General features: G+C 40.4%; 1 protein-coding gene across 18 annotated transcripts in view; it reads right to left on the reverse strand.

Annotated features, from left to right (window-relative positions):
* The window catches only part of PTPRS (protein tyrosine phosphatase receptor type S), a 565,376-nt gene that overhangs the window by 273,410 nt on the left and 271,395 nt on the right, over nucleotides 1-20,571 (reverse strand). For 12 of the 18 annotated variants that reach the window (XM_040322493.1, XM_040322436.1, XM_040322492.1 and 9 more), the window contains 2 exons: nucleotides 16,389-16,694; nucleotides 10,959-11,152 (listed from right to left, as the gene is read on the reverse strand). The exons of the other annotated variants lie outside the window; for them this stretch is intronic. In XM_040322493.1, coding sequence (XP_040178427.1) covers nucleotides 10,959-11,152; nucleotides 16,389-16,694 — 500 coding nt within the window. The remainder of the gene's footprint in view (nucleotides 1-10,958; nucleotides 11,153-16,388; nucleotides 16,695-20,571) is intronic. 18 annotated transcript variants of the gene reach the window in all.

Below are 20,571 nucleotides of genomic sequence, written 5' to 3' on the forward strand. Positions count from 1 at the left end.
CTTTAAATTGGGACATGTAATACTAGCAGGAGATTTCAATCTCTCAATGGACTATCAACTGGATAGTACATCCGGGGTTCAGAGGCGAAATATTAAACAGCTTAGAATACTAAGAAAAAAGATGCATAGCTACTGTTTAATAGATCCCTGGAGGATTACATATCCAAATAAAAGAGACTATACCTACTATTCCTCCGTGCATGGAACATACTCAAGACTGGACTATATATTGGTAGACCATGAGTTATTGGAAGAGGTAGTCAAAACTTCAATAGGGGTATCTACAATCTCAGATCACGCTCCCGTAATAGCGGAAATTAGATTCAAAGAAATAGAGCAAAGAAAAGGATCATGGAACTTGAATGAAGAACTTATAGAGGATATAGAGGTAAACAACATAGTGAGAATGGATCTGGATCAATATTTCACCCTTAATAACACACCTGAAGTAAGGGTAGCTACCGTTTGGGAGGCCCATAAGGCATACATCAGAGGGAAATTAATCTCAATAGGAGCAGGGAAAAAGAAGATAAGGAAATTAAACATGAAAAAATTAACAACTGAGCTATTTGATTTGGAGCAAATCCATAAAGAACGAGGAGAAAATGAAATATATCATGAGATTATTGTAAAGAGGACCCAGCTTAGAGATCTGATGAAGATTGAAACAAGAGACATATTCAAAAATGTTAGAAAGGAGAGGTATAAATGGGGGAACAAACCTGGGAAATATTTAGCCAGAATATCCAGGGAAAAAAAAAAAAAAAACTACATCGAAAAAATAAAGAATCAAGACGGCCATATGAAATATAAGACGTCTGAAATAGCGGAATCCTTTCGGACTTTTTATAGTTCATTATATTCAATAAGAACCAAGGAAACACAAGAGCAAGAAAAGATGAGAAAAAGGAAAATCAGGGAATACTTAGAAGAAGCGAAATTACCTAAAATCTCTCAAAATGACATTGAATCCCTAGAGGCCCCAATAACTCAAGAAGAGGTATATAGAGCCTTCCGGGAAACCCCGTGCGGGAAAAGTCCAGGCCCCGATGGCTTGCCGATCAAATATTATAAAACATTTAGCGAACTCCTGGTCCCAGAGATGTGTAACTATTTTAACAAATTAGGAGAGGAAGAAGAAATAAGAAAAGAATCTCTTTTGGCAAATATTTCTATTATCCCTAAAACGGGAAAAGATGGAACGTTGTGTTCCAGCTATCGTCCAATAGCACTGTTAAACGCAGACCTGAAAGTATACGCGAAAATATTAGCAACCAGGATAAAAGGTTTAATGCCGCAATTAATAAACTCAGATCAGGCGGGCTTTGTAGCAGGCAGAGAAGGAAGAGACAATAGTATAAGGACCCTGTTACTGTTACAACAAGACCCGAAAAAGAAACCCCCAGTCGTACTCATGTCCTTAGATGCCGAAAAAGCATTTGACAGAGTCGACTGGGGGTTTATGATGGAAACTTTACAAAATATAGGCCTGGGACCAAGGTTCATGAAATGGGTAAAGAACCTGTACAGTCACCCGACGGCTAGGGTGAAGGTCAATGGGAGTGTGTCATCTGTGTTCAACATGGAAAATGGAACCAGACAGGGGTGCCCGCTCTCACCTCTCCTATATGTAATAGCCCTGGAACCGTTGCTAGCAAAAATCCGGGAAAACCCGGGGATAGGAGGGGTGAGAGTGGGAGATGAAGAACACAAGGTGGCGGCGTACGCGGATGACATACTACTATATCTGACCAAACCTAGAGTATCTCTCCCTAATGTAATAAAGGAAATAAAAAGATATGGAGAACTTTCAAATTTTAAAATAAACCCGATAAAAACGGTAATCTTGAATCTGGGGATAGAAAAAAAAGAAGCAGAAGAACTACAGAAAGAGTTTCCATTTACATGGGAAAAAGAAGCTATAACGTACTTGGGTATAAAAATTACATCTAAAGTTGAAAAACTCTACTCTGCCAACTTTGTCCCCTTAATTAACGACATTAACCAAGACCTGAAAAACCTAGCAAAAAAACATATCTCCTGGATAGGCAAGATTAATGCGTTCAAAATGATGATTTTACCAAAGATAACATACAAACTTCAAATGCTCCCAATAAAAATACCGCAAAGCTTCTTTAAAGTAATTAAAACAGTAATTCTGAAATATATATGGGCAGATAAAAAGGCTAGAGTAAGCTATTCATTGTTGAGCATGAAAAAAAAAGGAGGGGGGTTGGGGCTCCCCGATATAAAAAGATATTATTTTGCTGTAAACTTAGCTAGGTTGGTAGAATGGACAAACGCACATACACAAAAAAAATGGGTACGTATGGAAGAAATATTAAGTGGGACACTATTAAATAGAAACGTATGGATACCACCGAAAATGAGGGAATTTAGCACGAACACACACAACATAACAAGGAACGTATTTAGGATATGGGACACAATATTGAGACGGGAAAAATGGGAGTATAACTCTCCATTAATCCCATTAGCAGGCACAAATTTTTTTCCACCAGGTAACGGAACACGCTTTGGAAAACACTTAGGGGAGAAAAAATTAAAAGATATTGTTACACGGGGAAAAATTAAACTTAGACAAGAGATAAAAATAGGGGGAGGGGAACAAAGCATGAGTGAATGGGAGTATATGCAGTTAAAACATTTTGTGAGCACACTACCACAACCAATTAGGGAAGACAAGACACTATATCCAATAGAAAAAATATGCAGCATGGACAAGCCCCTGATACACGGTATATCAAAGGTATACGGGATACTAACAGAACTCGAGACCCAGGAAGCATTGCCCTTTTTAGAAAAATGGGAAAGCGACATTGGTAAAAAAATTGATAAAACACAAATGATAGGTGCAGTATATAACCATGCCGCGGACACTACCACCATAGAAGCAAATTATAAATGCATGGTGCGATGGCACATGACCCCATCAAGAATGAATAAGATCCACCCTAGAAATTCAGAGCTATGTTGGAGAAATTGTAAACAAAAAGGAACAACGCTACATATATGGTGGGACTGCCCGAGAATACAGGAATTTTGGAAAGAAATCTTGAAATATATTGTAGAAATAACAGGAGAGACGATTCTATGTAGCCCGCTGACCTGTTTGTTTCACGGAACTGAAAAAACAAAAAAACAATATGGAACAACTTTGGTCCCAGTGTTGTTAAACGCAGCTAAGGCTCTGATCCCCAAAAATTGGCTACACCCAAAGAGGCCATCAATTAAAGAGTGGATAGAAAGGGTGGAATATATAGAAGAGATGGAGTATCTTGCCTGCAGAGAGTTAGGAGAAGAGGACAAAAACAGGATGATTTGGGAAAAGTGGAAAGTGTTCAAATCCACAGAAAAGTTCGTCCAGGGAACGATAGAAGCAGAAAGCTGAGAATCCATAAAGAAGATTGCATGGCACACAGATCCGGGGGGGGGGAGGAGGGGGGGGGGAGAGGAGAAGGGGGGGAGAGAAAGAGGGAAAGGAAAAGGGGAAAAAAGAGGGGGGGATTAATCACGATATGCTAATTATGATATGCTATCAAAGAATGAAGTTAGATTCGTTAAGCGGGAAAATACTAATCTAATAGTTTAAAAATGTTGAATTCGTAATGTCAAAAAAAAAAAAAAAAAAAAAAAAAAAAAAAAAAAAAAAAAAAAAAAAAAAAAAAAAAAAAAAAAAAAAAAAAAAAAAACTGTATATGTTGTGTATGTTATTTTTTTTACACATACTAATTAAAAAGGGAATCATTTTGGGTAGTCTCACCCATAACGCCGCACAAATTGTGTTATGTATATGCTTAAATGTATGGGATTAGTATTTTTTTTTTATTATAACGTGTGTTGCTATATAAATGGAGAGATGTGTGAATAAAAGAGTGGGGGGAGAGGGGGAGAGAGAGAGGGGGGGGGGAGAGAGAGAGAGAGAGAGGGGGAGAGAGAGATAGGGAGAGAGAGAGAGAGAGAGAGCGAGAGGAGAGAGAGATAGGGGGGAGAGAGAGATAGGGGGGAGAGACAGAGAGAGGGGGAGGGAGAGAGAGTGAGATTTTATTATAACGCGTGTTGCTATATAAATGGAGAGATGTGTCGATGAAAGGGTGGGGGAGGGGGAGATAGAGAGAGAGAGAGAGGGGAAGAGAGAGGGAGGGATAGAGATAGGGGGAGGGAGAGAGAGAGGGGGAGGGAGAGAGAGAGAGAGAGAGAGAGAGAGAGAGGGGGAGGGAGAGAGAGAGGGGGAGGGAGAGAGAGAGAGATGGGGGGGAGAGGGAGAGAGAGAGAGAGAGAGAGGGGGAGTGGGAGAGAGAGAAAGGGAGAGAGAAAGGGAGGGAGGGAGAGAGAGAGAGAGAGAGAGAGAGAGAGAGAGAGAGAGAGAGAGAGAGAGAGAGATTTTATTATAACGCATGTTGCTATATAAATGGAGAGATGTGTATGAAAGGGTGGGGGGATAGGGGGAGGGAGAGAGATAGGGGGAGGGAAAGAGAGAGGGAGGGAGAAAGATAGGGAGAGAGGGAGGGAGAGAGATGGAGAGAGAGGAGGGTAAAGAGAGAGAGGGGGGAGAGAGACAGAGGGGGGAGAGAGAGAGATAGTTTTGATATACAGACACATACTGGGACTTCTGCAGTGTTTCTTATATTTCTTGCAACTCCCCATTCTTATTCTTTTTATAATCAGAGAATAAATAGTGAAGGTGAACTTACGCTTTAAGTGTTCTCAATCCTCTTAAAAAAGAAGGAGACTGTTTCATTCTGTTTAGACTGAACACCAAGCAATGGGACGTCACTTTGGGTGTCATCATCACTATCCCAGTGTCCCATGTAAGGTGAAGGCCCGAACGGTGACTGACCAAGAAGGTTTTGCTCTATTTCTGCAGAAGCTAGCAACTCCAGTACTGGTATGGGGATCCAGGGAAATAGATGGTGTATATGGCAAAACTAGTTGAATTAGCACAACGCGCTGAACACAGGCCTTAGGGGGGAAATACAGAAAACAGAAGAGAATCCTGCTACAGCCTGTGCTACTACACACAGCACACTCACAGGGAAAGGAGTCTCCAGAGACAGGGGACAGGCAAAGCAACTGCCACAGCTCTGGGCCAAAGAATTCAAGAATGCAATGAAACCCATAGCTCCCAACTGTCCCTGATTTTGATTGACTGACCCTGATTTGGAGCAATGTCCCTCTGTCCCTCATTCCTCCTCATGTGTCCCTCATTTTGGTCTGATCTATAGAGTTGTATATAAAATGTACTTTTTATCTATCAAACAGTGTTTTCCAGCCCTAAACCTTTCATCTGATTTCTAAATTGCTGCATTTGTAAATTCCAAAAGCCAATATAAAAGAATAGTGTTGGTAAAAAAAAGCAGTTGTACAATTCTCCTTTAAGGGGCGTGTCCTATGCCTGTGTCCCACATTCCCCTCTCAAAAAGTTGGAAGGTATGGAAACCTCAGACCAACACTGACATGACACATGAACGAGAGCCTCTTGTAGGAAGCAAGCTACAGTGGAGAAAATAAGTATTTGAACACCCTGCTATTCTGCAAGTTCTCCCACTTGGAAATCATGGAGGGGTCTGAAATTGTTATCGTAGGTGCATGTCCACTGTGAGAGACATAATCAAAAAAAAAAAAATCCAGAAATCACAATGTATGATTTTTTTAACTATTTATTTGTATGATACAGCTGCAAATAAGTATTTGAACACCTGAGAAAATCAATGTTAATATTTGGTACAGTAGCCTTTGTTTGCAATTACAGAGGTCAAACGTTTCTTGTAGTTTTTCACCATGTTTGCACACACTGGAGGAGGGATTTTGGCCCACTCCTCCACACAGATCTTCTCTACATCAGTCAGGTTTCTGGGCTGTTGCTGAGAAACACGGAGTTTGAGCTCCCTCCAAAGATTCTCTATTGGGTTTAGGTCTGGAGACTGGCTAGGCCACGCCAGAACCTTGATATGCTTCTTACAGAGCCACTCCTTGGTTATCCGGGCTGTGTGCTTCGGGTCATTGTCATGTTGGAAGACCCAGCCTCGACCCATCTTCAAAGCTCTAACTGAGGGAAGGAGGTTGTTGCCCAAAATCTCGCAATACATGGCCCCGGTCATTCTCTCCTTAATACAGTGCAGTCGCCCTGTCCCATGTGCAGAAAAACACCCCCAAAGCATGATGCTACCACCCCCATGCTTCACAGTAGGGATGGTGTTCTTGGGATGGTACTCATCATTCTTCTTCCTCCAAACACGGTTAGTGGAATTATGACCAAAAAGTTCTATTTTGGTCTCATCTGACCACATGACTTTCTCCCATGACTCCTCTGGATCATCCAAATGGTCATTGGCAAACTTAAGACGGGCCTTGACATGTGCTGGTTTAAGCAGGGGAACCTTCCGTGCCATGCATGATTTCAAACCATGACGTCTTAGTGTATTACCAACAGTAACCTTGGAAACGGTGGTCCCAGCTCTTTTCAGGTCATTGACCAGCTCCTCCCGTGTAGTCCTGGGCTGATTTCTCACCTTTCTTAGGATCATTGAGACCCCACGAGGTGAGATTTTGCATGGAGCCCCAGTCCGAGGGAGATTGACAGTCATGTTTAGCTTCTTCCATTTTCTAATGATTGCTCCAACAGTGGACCTTTTTTCACCAAGCTGCTTGGCAATTTCCCCGTAGCCCTTTCCAGCCTTGTGGAGGTGTACAATTTTGTCTCTAGTGTCTTTGGACAGCTCTTTGGTCTTGGCCATGTTAGTAGTCGGATTCTTACTGATTGTATGGGGTGGACAGGTGTCTTTATGCAGCTAATGACCTCAAACAGGTGCATCTAATTTAGGATAATAAATGGAGTGGAGGTGGACATTTTAAAGGCAGACTAACAGGACTTTGAGGGTCAGAATTCTAGCTGATAGACAGGTGTTCAAATACTTATTTGCAGCTGTATCATACAAATAAATAGTTAAAAAATCATAAATTGTGATTTCTGGAATTTATTTTTTGGATTATGTCTCTCACAGTGGACATGCACCTACGATGACAATTTCAGACCCCTCCATGATTTCCAAGTGGGCGAACTTGCAAAATAGCAGGGTGTTCAAATACTTATTTTCTCCACTGTATACAGTAATGGGAACCACCCCAATTTATAACCAGCTTGCTTGCTGGAATTGGCATGGAGATACGCTGTATGCCTTCAGCTTCCATTGTGCTTTTGCTGGCCTTCTAGTTTGCCCCTGCAATGCCTGTCCTTAATTTATGAAGGCTTTCAAATATAAGATATAAACAAGACCAAGGATAAATTCAAGGAAAGATCCAAACTTTACTCACCGGCCAGTCCGCTGACAACCGAATCAACCTATCTAACAGTATGCGTTAAAACAGGGGTTTAGTCTGCACTCATTTCAAATAAAATAGTTTGGACCATACTTTACAGAGGAGCCTTGACGAGGCAGTTGTGGCTTTTACATATATCTGCAAATGTGTGTAACTACAACCTCTGATTTTAGCCGCAATTATGCAATTAACAGTGCCATTTTTTTCAGGCTAGCTGTTAAGTGTGCTGGGAAAGCATTTGTTTTTGTTGTGTAGAAAGAAGGCACAGTCAGGCATGTACCAAGAGGGACATCACTACTGCAGGGCTGTTCTAGTAAACAAATCTGGAAAAAACTGAGTATGATGGCTGAATGGACAGATTCTCGGGATTTAGCATTCAGCTTGAACCTACCAGCCACTGGAGACTGAGGAACTTAGTCCTGAAGTACAGCAGATATTTAAAAAATTCCACCACCAAGTGAAACTGAGCAGGATAGTGAGTGGAGGGGTTATTGTCTCAAGGAGCTGGCCTAAACCTCCTGAAATGCTGTGTCCCTTAATAAACATTAAAAGAATAATATTGAATACTTTTTGATCTGCCAAAAAAGGAGTGTATTCCCAACTTCCTATTTGCGCGTTTGATGCATTGCTGTACTTAAAACCCAGAAAGTATCTCTTATTTCCATAACATTGGAGGGTTCTGTCAGGTCACCACAGGTAATTAAGGAATTTTTTAACCCTCCCAAAAAAAAAAAAAAAAAAAAATCAGATCCTGTTCCCTTAACCACTTAACGCCCGCCGCACGACTATTTACGTCCGCAAAATGGCACGGACAGGCAGAAGGGCGTATATATACGTCCTTGCCTTTCCGCGGGTCGGGGGTCCAATCGGGACCCCCCCCGCTGCGTGCAGCGGGCGGATTCCCTCGGGGAGCGATCCGGGATGACGGCGCAGCTATTCATTTATAGCCGCTCCGTCGCGATTGCTCCCCGGAGCTGGAGAACGGGGAGAGCCGTGTGTAAACACGGCTTCCCCGTGCTTCACTGTGGCGGCGTATCGATTGAGTGATCCCTTTTATAGGGAGACTCGATCGATGATGTCAGTCCTACAGCCACACCCCCCTACAGTTGTAAACACACACTAGGTGAACCCTAACTCCTACAGCGCCCCCTGTGGTTAACTCCCAAACTGCAACTGTCATTTTCACAATAAACAATGCAATTTAAATGCATTTTTTGCTGTGAAAATGACAATGGTCCCAAAAATGTGTCAAAATTGTCCGAAGTGTCCGCCATAATGTCGCAGTCATGAAAAAAAAATCGCTGATCGCCGCCAATAGTAGTAAAAAAAAAAATTTATAAAAATGCAAAAAAACTATCCCCTATTTTGTAAACGCTATAAATTTTTCGCAAACCGATCGATAAACACTTATTGCGATTTTTTTTACCAAAAATAGGTAGAAGAATACGTATCGGCCTAAACTGAGGAAAAAAAATGTTTTTATATATGTTTTTGGGGGATATTTATTATAGCAAAAAGTAAAAAATATTGCATTTTTTTCAAAATTGTCGCTCTATTTTTGTTTATAGCGCAAAAAATAAAAACCGCAGAGGTGATCAAATACCACCAAAAGAAAGCTCTATTTGTGGGGAAAAAAGGACGCCAATTTTGTTTGGGAGCCACGTCGCACGACCGTGCAATTGTCTGTTAAAGCGACGCAGTGCCGAATTGTAAAAACGCCTTTGGGCATTTAGCAGCATATTGGTCCGGGGCTTAAGTGGTTAAAGCATGTTATACAGCACAGTGCTTGTGCTGTGTAATTTCTAAAAAACCTGGTTGATCCTGCCGGGCTATACCCTTCCCTCTGTAAACCACTGCTGAGCCCTGACACCATGGTCAGTTTACATGCCTCCGTCATCAGCAGCCCTGCGCTGTTTTCTCCCCTCTGCTCTCCCCCCTCCTTGCCTGCACGTGTCAGGGTCCCCCCCCCCCCCCCCCCTTCTGCTGCTCTCATATCTAATATAAAATCCTCCTATCCCCTCTGTAATATAACAAGTGTCCCTGTGTTATATAAAAAAAATGACGATCTGTACCTATATCAGAGCAGCTCCCAGTGCTCATGGGACTCCTCATCTCTCTCTCTCTCTCTCCTCATCTCTCTCTCTCTCCTCTCTTTTACTCCTCCCCGGCTGATGTCATCGGGAGTACTCTGCCCCAGCCCTCTGGAGCTGTCAGGCGGGCAGAGGAGAGAACCAAGGAATTGCATGATCGTCGGGAGCTGCTGTGATATAGTTACAGATCGACAGTAAAACCTTGGATTGCGAGCATAATTTGTTCCGGAACCATGCTTGTAATCCAAAGCACTTGTATATCAAAGCAAATTTTTCCATAGGAAATAACGGAAACTCAAATAATTCGTTCCTCAACCATTTATTCATAAGTCCTTCAGTTTACAGTCCATATAAAAAGATTATAGCATTGTGATAAGTTGTGTAACAATAAAATGTCCATCCAAAAATGAAAGCCTCACCAAGAGGATTAGAAGCAAAATCCAGCAGGAGCTACAGAGTATAAAAGAGAAGAGAGGCGCCTCTAAATGTAGCAATATGGTTGCATTTAATGAAGGTACAACATTTAACAACTCACATGGTTGATGTATTCATCAACCATGTGGTAAACCATGGGGTAAAGCGATCCACATAGACCATCCTCCTCACCGCTGGCTCTCACCGCTATTACTCTGCAATCGTGACCGGGAATACTACCCTGCAGTAGAATAATCTAAAAGCGAGGCTTGAACCACTCGTGGAAGGGACGACATCAATGGCGGTGAGGAGAATGGTCTATGTGGACAGCTTTACCCTGGATGTCTGCATACTTAGATGTGCCTGTTTTAATCATCAACCATGTGAGTTTCTAAATGTTGTACCTTCATTAAATGTAACCATATTGCTACACTTAGAGGCTCCTCTCTTCTATTTTATACTTAGTTGTGACATGACACTACTTATATCAAGACATCGCTTGTATATCAAGTCAAAATTTATTAAAAATGTTTGCTTGTCTTGCAAAACGCTCTCAAACCAAGTTACTCTCAAACCAAGGTTTTACTGTACAGTATTTTGTTATATAACACAGGCACAGGGACACTTATTGTTATATTACAGAGGGGGTGGGATGATTTTATATAAGTGGTTTAACAACCACTTTAAGAGCGGACAGCATTTCTGGAAGGAATAAGCAGTAATTTTCTGTACTATAGTATTTTTAATGGGATATACCATGACAAATGTGCATGTATAGCAGTGTGCAATATTACTGGTCAGAGTATAGGCTGGTGTGCATAACTACAGTAAGTCAGGAAAATCCAGTCCCTGGTAAGAAACGGAAATGAAATTAGAAGTACACAGAGGAGGTGCTTTTGACTAATAAAAATGGTTTAAGGATATTGAAGTACCCACTTTAAGGCAGAACTTTTACTTTTAAACACTTAAGAAGGCCAACAGGTTTAATTTAATTGAGCTGTGAGTGCTTCCAAATTACACCTATAGCAGCTATTTTTCGCTTATGTGCCGTTGATCCACAACCGTCAAAAGCTATATGCAAAATGTACTGTGTCGTTTTTTTTACCAAATTACCTGAGAATCGGTCAGCATAACATCCCTTATAAAGGGAAGCCCCTTTGCCTCTCCATTTTCAATTTTAACATAGTGAACTTGATAGCCACGAATTTGGCCGTGTTGACGGTTTTGAACAGGAGAACGCCAAAATACTTTAATGGCGGTAGAGTTTAATACCTCCACCTCAACTTTTCTTGGTGGAGCACTGGGCACTGAAGAAAAATAAAAAAAAATTCCAATCACTTTTTTTTTTTTAAATAGCGTTTCCTCCACTAGAACGAGAATATTTCTACAGTGGAACACAAATGCTAGGTCATAGGCTGTGTATACATAGATGAAGACTTTTTCTATTTTTTGGATAGAGTGACTAAAGACTACCATCTTTGTTGGGCCTTACTACTATCTTGGCATTCATTGCGGAGATTTCCCCTCACTTTCCCAGTGACATCAGTTTCACCAGAGAAGATGAAATTTTTTTTTTATTAAAGTAGTAAAGGAGAAGAAATCTCTCTAATGGAGCACTGGATAGAAGTAAAAACTTGACAATAATTATAAAAATTACATAAAATGTATTCTGCAATTCACATCCATTTTACTATAGAGCAGCACACAACTAAGCTAACACTTTGTTAGACAATTTGAATTAAGCAATGCATCATAAGCTGAATCAGGTTCCAAAGGAAGGCAAGATACACATAGATGTCCCAATTCAGACAGGTGTATGTACATTTTTTTTTTGTGTTATGTCCACAGAGTTATTCCAATTCACCCAAATTGTGGGCATGTATTAGGCAAGTATAAGTTAAACTGCGGGCAAAAAAACAAACATATTATGCCGTCTATCAATAGCATTAACACAGCACTGTTAGAGCCGGTTCACACTACCGCGACCTGGGGGGCGACTTGTGTCGCCCCAAGTTGCGGGACATGAGAAATTACATGGAAGTCAATGAGAGCCGGCTTAATGCACACTACTGAACTTCGCTCCGACTTCAGAAAAGGTTCTTGTACTACTTTAAGGCGACTTCTAGGTGACTTGTACCCATTGATTTCAATGGAAGTCGCCTCCAAGTCGGATCCCCTGTCTTAACTGAAGCAACAGGAAGAGAAACTAGTTTTCTCAGCCAAACCCCTCCCTCCCACAGAGTTGATTACTAAACAGTTTGGCTACTGGCAAAGTCGCCTGTCCTGTAGGCGACTTGAAGACGCCTTGTAAGTCGCGCTAAAGTTGCCTCTCAAAGTCTCGCCCAGAGTCGTGTTGCCCCTGTGTGAACCGGTTCTTACATGATTATATCAAATGCTGGTCCTGACAGCAGATCCAATACTTTTCTACTTCCTGTAAAAAAACACCAAGTTGCCCAGCAAAAGTGGCAGTTACAAAATTAGGACAAATAATACAAAATGTTTGTGATGCTCATAACTCTCAACTTTTATTCATTGTAAAAGAAAAAAAAGTTGTAACTGTTTAAAAGTTTTTAGGTGGAGCTGACTTTTCATTTGTCTTTTATTTTAAAGTCCATTTAAAATGACATATAATTCCACATGATGACAACACTGCTGCGTGATTTAATGTTCACAAAATGAACAGCACTGTCACCCAATAAACAGAAAGTGGAAAAAAAGCAAATCTACTGGCAGGATCATCAAACAATAAAAGTGTTCTCAGAAAAACAAAAATGGCTGTATTACTGTATTAAAGCTTATATAAACGTAGGAACCAAAGTGTTCTATACTGCAGTTTAGTCCTTATATGTCGTGGCTGCATTAGGTTTAGGTGCTTCCCCTTTGTTTTCACCTGGTAATCCTGCAATAAACACACTTGCAGTCCTAGGGTGGCAACACTCACTGTACTGTTTCTGTGGAGGAAGTGTTGTCACTAGGGTTGTCCAGATACCGATACCAGTATCGGTATCGGGACCGATACCGAGTATTTGCGCTAGTACTCGTACTCGCGCAAATACTCCCGATACCAAAATAGAATACTTTTTTTTTTTTTTTGTGACATCGAACGCAAATTGGATGGCACTGATAGGTGGCACTGGCATTGATTGAATGGCACTCATAAATGGATGGCACTGATAGGTGGCACTGGCATTGATTGGGTGGCACTGATGAGATGCACTAATAAGCTGCCTCCCTGCACTGATGCACTAATGGGCACTGATCTGCACTGATAGGTGGCACTGGCTAGCTGCACTTTTGGGCACTGGCACTGATGAGCTGCACTGACAGTGATCACTCCTTCAATGATATGTAGTTTTCCAGTACCGTATGCTAAAAAAACAGCCCCACACCATGATGTACCAGTTCTTCATAATTCTAAAGAAAATATCTTTGGTCTGTATTGTGGTTTGAAAACGGTCACATGACATTAAAAAAAAGTATCGGTATTCGGTATCGGCGACTACTTGAAAAAAAGTATCGGTACTTGTACTCGGTTCTAAAAAAGTGGTATCGGGACAACCCTAGTTGTCACCTTATGACAGGACTACTGTAGCCTTCAGATATTAGAACGATGTAAATAATAAAGGCAGAGAGCACAGAAAGTTAACAGTTAAAAAGGTTTCTGACAGGATCAACTGTTTTTTTGTATATCCAAGTATGGCTAACTGCTTTCCAATTGTATTATTAAGACCCCTTTCACGTTGAAGCGTTTTTACAGCGTTTTAGCGTTAAAAATAACGCTAATAAATCACATAAATAAAAATGCACTTCTTTTCAGAAAGCAGAAGACATATAGTATAAAAACGAAAGCCCTGTACACGGACGAACCGATCATGTGTGGGCCCCATCGGTTATTTATCCATCGGTGAAAAAAAATAGAACCTGTTTTAAATGTTTCTTATGGTTAAAAAACAGATAGAAAAAGAACGATCGTCTGTGGGGAAATCCATCGGTCAAAAATCCACGCATGCTCAGAATCAAGTCGACGCATGCTCAGAAGCATTGAACTTCATTTTTCTCAGCACGTTGTAGTGTTTTACATCACTGCGTTGGACACGATCAGATTTTTAACCGATGGTGTGTAGGCAAGACTGATGAAAGTCAGCTTCATCGGATATCCGATGAAAAAATTCATTGGTTTAGATTCCATCAGATATCTGATCGTGTGTACAGGGCTTTAGAGTTTTATGTCACACAATATTAGAGCATTTACTGTTATTATCTAGGATTGCACCAATACTGTTTTCTTATCAGCGAGTGGCTATAGCAGCAGTTAGCAATAATCGCAGGGAAAACCCAGCATGCTGGTTGTACCCATGTTGATCGATTGATCAACTTGGTAAATTTAGCCTGCCTATAGACGGTTTGAATATTAGCCGCTCCCTGACAAGATTCAAACCAGATTTGGCCTGCCTTATGCCCCGTACACACGATTAGATTTTCTGTCGGAAAAATCTTGGATGGTTTTTCCGACAGAATTCCGCTCAAGCTTGGCTTGCATACACACGGTCACACAAAAGTTCTCAGAAACTTTCGACTGTCAAGAACGACGTGGCGTAAAACACTATGACGAGCCGAGAAAATTACGTTCAATGCTTCCGAGCATGCGTCAAATTGTTTCCAAGCATGCGTCGGAATTGCTGCAGAAGATCGGATTTTCCGATAGGATTTTTTTCCGTCATAAAATATGAGAACCAGCTCTCAATCTTTTGCTGGCGGAACTTCCGATCATGTGTATGGGGCATCTAGGATTATTCCCCTTATTCCAGTGTGCATGGTGAAAACCAAAACATGTTATGCAATTGTGATCTATGTACATGTCTGCCTTAAGCGTGTATGGCTTTAAACTATTTTTTTATAAATATATTTTACACATTTTTTATTGTATTTACTTTTTACTATCACAAATAATCTGATAAGCCCCTTTTGTTATAGCACTTTTTGAGTAAAAGGCCCTGTAACTTGGACACTAGGAATCTTTGGAACACTGATGCCTTCCCTGCATGCTTTCGAAAGCAAGGCAGAAGTAATCCGGTGGCTATACAGGACTGTGGTGTTGGTGCAGCCGAGAAGCTATTGGGAAAGCTTAGAAGATCTGTGGAAGCTCTGGAAAGTGGTGCGTTCATGCACAGTAAGACAGCCTGAAGAGAAGCCGTACACACCCAGTAGAGATGCACAGGTAATAATGCATACTACCCACCAATTTAAGTGAAGCAATAGTTAAACTCTTAGGGGACTCAATGGAGCAGCAAAGCACACACAAAGTTCTCACAAATAAAGGACAAAGCCCTGGGTTCCTCTCCAAATCCTCTAGTATAGCCTGCTTTCAAATAGTAAACAAACTCAAAAAGATTAGTGCTAATGACAGCCTGCATCTTATGCATGTCATTTTTGGTTTTGCCCACAGTTACAAATTAAACAAGACAAACATTTGCCTATTATAATAAAGTAAAGAAAAGGAAAAGATGATAACCCCTTCACCAGTTCTCAGTGTGTATAGGGAAGCACACCACGTGAGAATCAAATCTGCTTACCAGATAGATATCAGCAAGTGCTAGGCATTGATTAATAACTTCCCAAGGGATCACATCTGAACTTGTCAATCACCAGTAAGTAGATGGTTAAAATACACTGCAAAGCTTGCATCCATTCACTTGTCCCAGGCAGCAACAAAGCAGTAAACTTCCAGGAGTCAGTGGGCGTTTCACCCAATCACGGGGATATCATCACCGAATGGAAATAAAGCAGCAAATATTGAAGCTCATCTCACTTGTGAAAGGATTGATTGTAGCAACTTTTACATGAACAGTCAATAAGAAGGATCATCATAAAACAAAAGAGCCGTGGCATTCATCATGCTTGTGTCTCATAGACAGCCTGACATGTTTCATCTGAGTGGATATCATCAGAGGCCTTTACAGTGTATTTTAACCATCTACTTACTGGTGATTGACAAGTTCGGATGTGATCCCTTGGGAAGTTATTAATCAATGCCTATCACTTGCTGATATCTGGTAAGCAGATTTCATTCTCACTTGGTGTGCTTCCCTATACACACTGAACTGGTGAAGGGATTATCATTATTTCCTCTTTTTACTTCAACGACTGTTGCTTTTTATTAGCGTCGCATGTGGACCTTTTATATTTGCTTATCAACAAATAGTGCTGGATGCTTTCCTCTTCCAATATTAGTACCCTTTTCAGTAGCACAGATACCTACCAGGGTTTCCAACTTTCACTAAATTTACGAACATTTTGTAAAATCCATAATTGTTGCATTTGTCCATGAATGTCAGTTACGGACATGCAGCCTACATGTCCGTAATGGACATTCAAGGACAGATGCAAAAAGTACAGATTTTACAAACTGTTTGTAAATTTACTGAAAGTTGGCAACCCTGATACCTACCTGTTTTTATTATTATAATAAAGTACTTGTGCCTTATCACTAAAACTACATTAGTTTAATTCTGAAAAACAGAAACAAATAAAGAATGAAATTACCATCTTCATCGGTGCGAACAACAAAGGGCGAGCTCTCCGGGCCAGGTCCCACAGCAGTATGTGCGACAACAGTGATACGATACTCAGTCCATTTCTCTAATGCTTCCAGAAGGATTTCAGTGGTCTCAGATGGAATGTCTTGCACTTCTTTTACTTCTGGGTCCTCAGAGTCCAAAGCACCATAGCGCACACTGTATCCAGCAAGAATGCCATTATGGCTTTCTGGTGGGGGTGGCTGCCAACTTACCAGTATTGTGGTAGACTTTGTGCTGACACACTTTACATCTTGAGGGGGGGCAGATGGTTCTATGAGAGGGCAATCAAGGGCAGGAGGGATAGGGCAAGTAGAGAAACAAAAGATGGGAAAGATAAAATAAAAAAGAAAAAAGGAATACAACTCAAAAAAAAAAAAAAAAAAAAAAATTAAGAACGTGAACTGTTAGAAAGTAATACTTGTGTAAACAGAAAAAAAAAGTTCAAAATAAAATATGAATACGGGCAAATTATATAGGGTAGGTTCTATTCACTAGGCAATTTGTCTCTTGAGGTTACCTAAATGTTATATGGAAACGTAGTTACTTGTCTAAATCTTCACTTACTAAATGTTATATGGAAACGTAGTTACTTGTCTAAATCTTCACTTACTAAATGTTATATGAAAATGTAATTTATTGTCTAAAACATAATGTATTATCTATATGAACCCTGTAATAATGCATTTACATTCTGCAGTTATTTAATTGATTTTTCGTTGGGAAACTGGCCATATTTCAGGAGCATTTGATCACAAAATAAAAAAATAGTTTAGCTCCTTAGGAGCTGAATTAATATATTCAAGGGGTTTACAGAGTAATTTTCTCTTAGACAGTTCTTCATTTTGTCTCTGCTGAATATTCCTAACAGTTTTAAAGTAACCATAAATGGGACAATTAGTGATACATCACAAGTGACACAATAACTGCTATGTGAACAGGGCAGGGCACTGCAATATTGAAGGGGCAACAGAGTAAATTACAGTAATTTATTACTGCATACCCCAATGAGACTACGTCTGTAGAGTTCTAAAGGTGGATAAGTGGATGTCTATAACAATTCTCACAGGGTCTTATCATGTACTGTAGTCTGTGCCCCTTTCATGTTTCTTCCCTCTGTGCTATTGGCTCACAGTAAGTCTTTTACCTTTCATTGCTGTTTCCATAGGTGGTGGATGCAGAAAACATGCTGTCCAACTTTTAACCACTTGCCCACCAGGCCTATTTTGGCACTTCTCTCCTTCATGTAAAAATCAATTTTTTTTGCTAGAAAATTAATCAGAACCCCCAAACATTATATATTTTTTTTAGCAGACATCCTAGGGAATAAAATGGCAGTCATTGCAACTTTTTTTCTCGCACGGTATTTGCGCAATCATTTTTCAAACACCTTTTTTTGGGAAAAAAACGGTTTCACGAATTAAAAAATAACAAAACAGTAAAGTTAGCCCAATTTTTGTGTACAATGTGAAAGATGATGTTACGCCGAGTAAATAGATACCTAACATGTCACGCTTTAAAATTGCACACACTCATGGAATGGTGCCAAACTTCGGTACTTCAAAATCTCCATAGACGACGCTTTAATTTTTTTTACAGGTTAATATTTTCGAGTTACAGAGGAGGTCCAGTGCTAGAATTGTTGCACACGCTCTAACGCACGCGACGATACCTCATATGTGGGGTTTGAACGGCGTTTACATATGTGGGCGGGACTTGCATGCGTGTTCGCTTCTGCGCGCGAGCTACCGGGGACAGGGGCGTTTAAAAAAAAAAATTCATTTTATTTTTATTTTACTTCATTTTTTTATTTTTACACTTTTATTTTTTATTTGATCACTTTTATTCCTATTACAAGGAATGTAAACATCCCTTGTAATAGGAATCAGTGTGACAGGTCCTCTTTATGGAGAGATGTGGGGTCAATAAGACCCCACATCTCTCCTCCAGGCTTACAAGCATGAAATCGGTGAAAAAACATTCACCGATCTCACACCGACAGCCGCGATTGCGGCTTTGTTTACTTTCGGGTACCGGGCGTGACGTCATAACGTCGCGCCCGGACCTCCGACGGTCATAGAGATGACTGTGACCGTCTGGTCACCAGTCATCTCTATGGTTCTTCAGCGAGCGCCGGCCGATTCGCTCTCCGGGCCCCCGATGGCACGGGAGAGCCCGGAGAAGCACCGGATGGCGGCGGGAGGGGGGGGGACGTCCCCTCCCGCTGCCTATAAGAACGATCAAGCGGCGGAACTGCCACTTTGATCGTTCTTATTGTGCACAGAATCGCCGGCTGAAGACGGTGATATCTGAATGATGCCTGTAGCTGCAGGCATCATTCAGATATCACAGCACAAAGGGGAGGACGTATATTCTCATACTGCGGTGGGCAAGTGGTTAAAGAGTCTTTTAACAGAAATCAATTATAAATAACCAAGCCAGTTTCTCAGTGCATGTTTAAACAAGATTTGAGTCTCTATGCATTTAGTCTATATATTAAACTGTTCTTAGTCGTGCTTTGTCCCAACATTTTCTTTATGCATTTACAAGCTTTTTGCCTCTCATGAGAATGAGATTGATGGTCTATTTTGTGAATGTTTTCTACATTGCAGCATCTTGTTCCTGTTTGTGCTGTAGTTTTAGCCTTGCATTGTTTAATGTCTGTTCCTGTGCTTATTTCATGCTAGTTTTTCATTTGTTATTTGTTTATTATTAGATGTCCAGAGTTGTGTTATTGCCCTTACTCTACACAAAGCTCTCTTTGTACATTAGGTATACTTTCCTTACAATACAATAAACACAATGCTGTGGGGGTTAATTTAACATTAGTAAATACATTAGAATTCGATTTAGGGTTATTTGTTAGGAGAACAGTTAAGCATTACGGTGGGGTTACATTTTAGGAAATACATTTTAGGGTAGGGCTAGTAGACAGTGCTGGTTAGGTTTAGTATTAGGGGCTTATTTCAAGGGGCATTTTTACGGTTAGGAAATTGCTGTTCATTTAACTTGCTTTTACTGGCAAAAGCCTACTGCAAAACAGCAGCAAATTGCTGCTGCTGCGAGAGCTGACCGCTGTGGGATAATGGGTGCTCCCCAAAGAGGGTGCTCCCCCAGTCAGAACACAACAGCACAGTGGGGAGATCACTATACTAACATTGCATTTTTATTTTTTCGTTCTGCCTAAGCTGATATCTGTTTGGAATGTAGAAGGACTAGTTATTCTATTTTTGCATTCAAGGACTATTGTTACTTTTGGATGGTTGTGGCAAAATCCTAGCTCCTTGTTCCCATGACAATTTGATAAATTTGAAACCTATGAACCTGTCAAAATAATGTAATGCCTTGGGAAGTTTGGTAATCAAACAGGAAAAGGAAAAAATAAAATAAAAAAATGAACATGATCGTTCTGAATAAAATAAAAATAAATCAATAAAATAAACTAAAATTACCAGCATTCAATTTTTCCATCACCTACCTTTTATCAAGAACATTTACATTAGACTTTCTGGATATAACTGAAAGCAAGGCAGAGGCCAGATCATCTTATGTGGAATTGGATAAATGCTTAAACAGAACAAGATTGTATTATGTTCTAATCTTATTTTTGGTTCATTATTGACATGATTAGTAATAACCATTTGAAATTATCAGCAGGTATATATGAAAGCTTTTACTATTTTAGATGGTACTACTCCAAACCACTGTAAGTTAATCTGACCTCATAAATCCTTGCATTAGTGCTTGGTTCAATAGAATGGCAGAGTTCCTTGTCCAACACAAAGCGCAACATTCTCACAGCTACCAAATGGCCTTACCAGCAACATTCACATGAGCACTTAACATGGTACTGAAATTTGTTCAAACCTGGATTTACATGGCAGTTTAAGACAAAGAAGAACTTGGCAAATCCTCAGTTCATGAACTTTCTTAAGGCCTGACAGGATGGACTGCAATTGAGAAGCTTTGGTCTCTTTACTCACCTGTTCTGCTTTTCAACAAGCAGGCTGATTTCCATGCTCCAAGAAAGACCCTTACTGAACATTTAACTCCTAAAGTACCACAAGCTGTATTTTGTACAGTACATTTTTTAAAACTGCAGTATTTTCCTCTATGAAAACACACCAGAGAATGATTCTGTTGATGTTGTA

The sequence above is a fragment of the Rana temporaria genome, chromosome 1 (genome assembly GCF_905171775.1).
Source record: "Rana temporaria chromosome 1, aRanTem1.1, whole genome shotgun sequence".
Classification (NCBI taxonomy): Eukaryota; Metazoa; Chordata; class Amphibia; order Anura; family Ranidae; genus Rana; species Rana temporaria.